This window comes from Poecilia reticulata, linkage group LG1, assembly GCF_000633615.1.
Source record: "Poecilia reticulata strain Guanapo linkage group LG1, Guppy_female_1.0+MT, whole genome shotgun sequence".
Classification (NCBI taxonomy): domain Eukaryota; kingdom Metazoa; phylum Chordata; class Actinopteri; order Cyprinodontiformes; family Poeciliidae; genus Poecilia; species Poecilia reticulata.
Genome location: NC_024331.1, coordinates 7,992,815 through 7,993,816, shown reverse-complemented (window position 1 = coordinate 7,993,816; position 1,002 = coordinate 7,992,815). Strand labels below are relative to the sequence as shown.

Here is a 1,002-nt window from a genome sequence, read left to right as displayed (position 1 = left end):
CTGTGTCGCTCACTCCTAGCAAACAGCTACATATAATGAGAGGCGGTGACAGTAGACCTGTATATATACACCCACCAATCTGTCCACTTAGTTATTCACCAATGAACACCATGACTGGAAGACTTTTGCTGGGGCTTCTGATCATCTGTGTTGCAGCAGGTAAAAAAAACAACTGTATTTTCTTGTTTAATTTGTTCTGAAGGTATTTTTTTAACGTAGTTTTTTTTAATTTACTATTATTTTTTTCACAAAGGCGAGTTTTGACTAATGCTGAAAGTAGTCATCTAATAAAGCTGCTACTGTGAAGTCAACATGGTCAAATGTAGATGGGATTATAAAAATTACCTCTCTTTTTTTTTCTAAAATTGCTTCAGGCAAGATTAAGGCTGAATCAGCAAGACCGGTGATATGAACTTTAGAATTAAACATTTATCTCATCTTTGAATAAAAATTCTGTTTGATCAGAAATGTAAGTAATGTTGCATTTTTCATGTGTCCAACAGGCTAATTGTGGTGATCCAGGGATTTGGAAATGCAAAATGAAAGTGCAGATTGTGTGTGGAAGCAATGGACAGAGTTATGGCAATGAGTGTCTCCTCTGCAAGGAGATGCGGTGAGTACACTCAGCTGCTCCACACTCACTATTCACATTATAATCTTAAGTCAGCTAAGCTGATTCTTTTTAAAATAAAAAAAATGCTTTAGTCCCAACATACTAGTCACTGAATGCAACCTTGAAAACTGTTTATACAAAAGGACTTCTCCAATTTTATTTTTAAAAATACAGCAAAAAATGTGCAAATCAACAATTGAGTGTGTTTATTCGTAAGGGCAAATAGTAGAAATTATTAAGTCTTTCCGTGACACAAGTTTTCACCTTAGACACATTTTAACTTCTAAATGTCCAGAAAAATTACTTGCTTTGTTTTAATTGTTGCTATAAATACCATCTGAGTTGAATGACTGAATCACTGCTATGTCATGTCACAATTCTCTCCTCAG

General features: G+C 34.6%; 1 protein-coding gene across 1 annotated transcript in view; it reads left to right on the top strand.

Moving 5' to 3' along the window:
- Positions 1-95: 95 nt before the first annotated feature.
- The window catches only part of LOC103468922 (trypsin inhibitor ClTI-1-like), a 3,302-nt gene continuing 2,395 nt past the window's right edge, over positions 96-1,002 (top strand). The window contains exon 1 of the mRNA XM_008416351.2: positions 96-159. Coding sequence (XP_008414573.1) covers positions 102-159 — 58 coding nt within the window. The 5' untranslated portion in view covers positions 96-101. The remainder of the gene's footprint in view (positions 160-1,002) is intronic.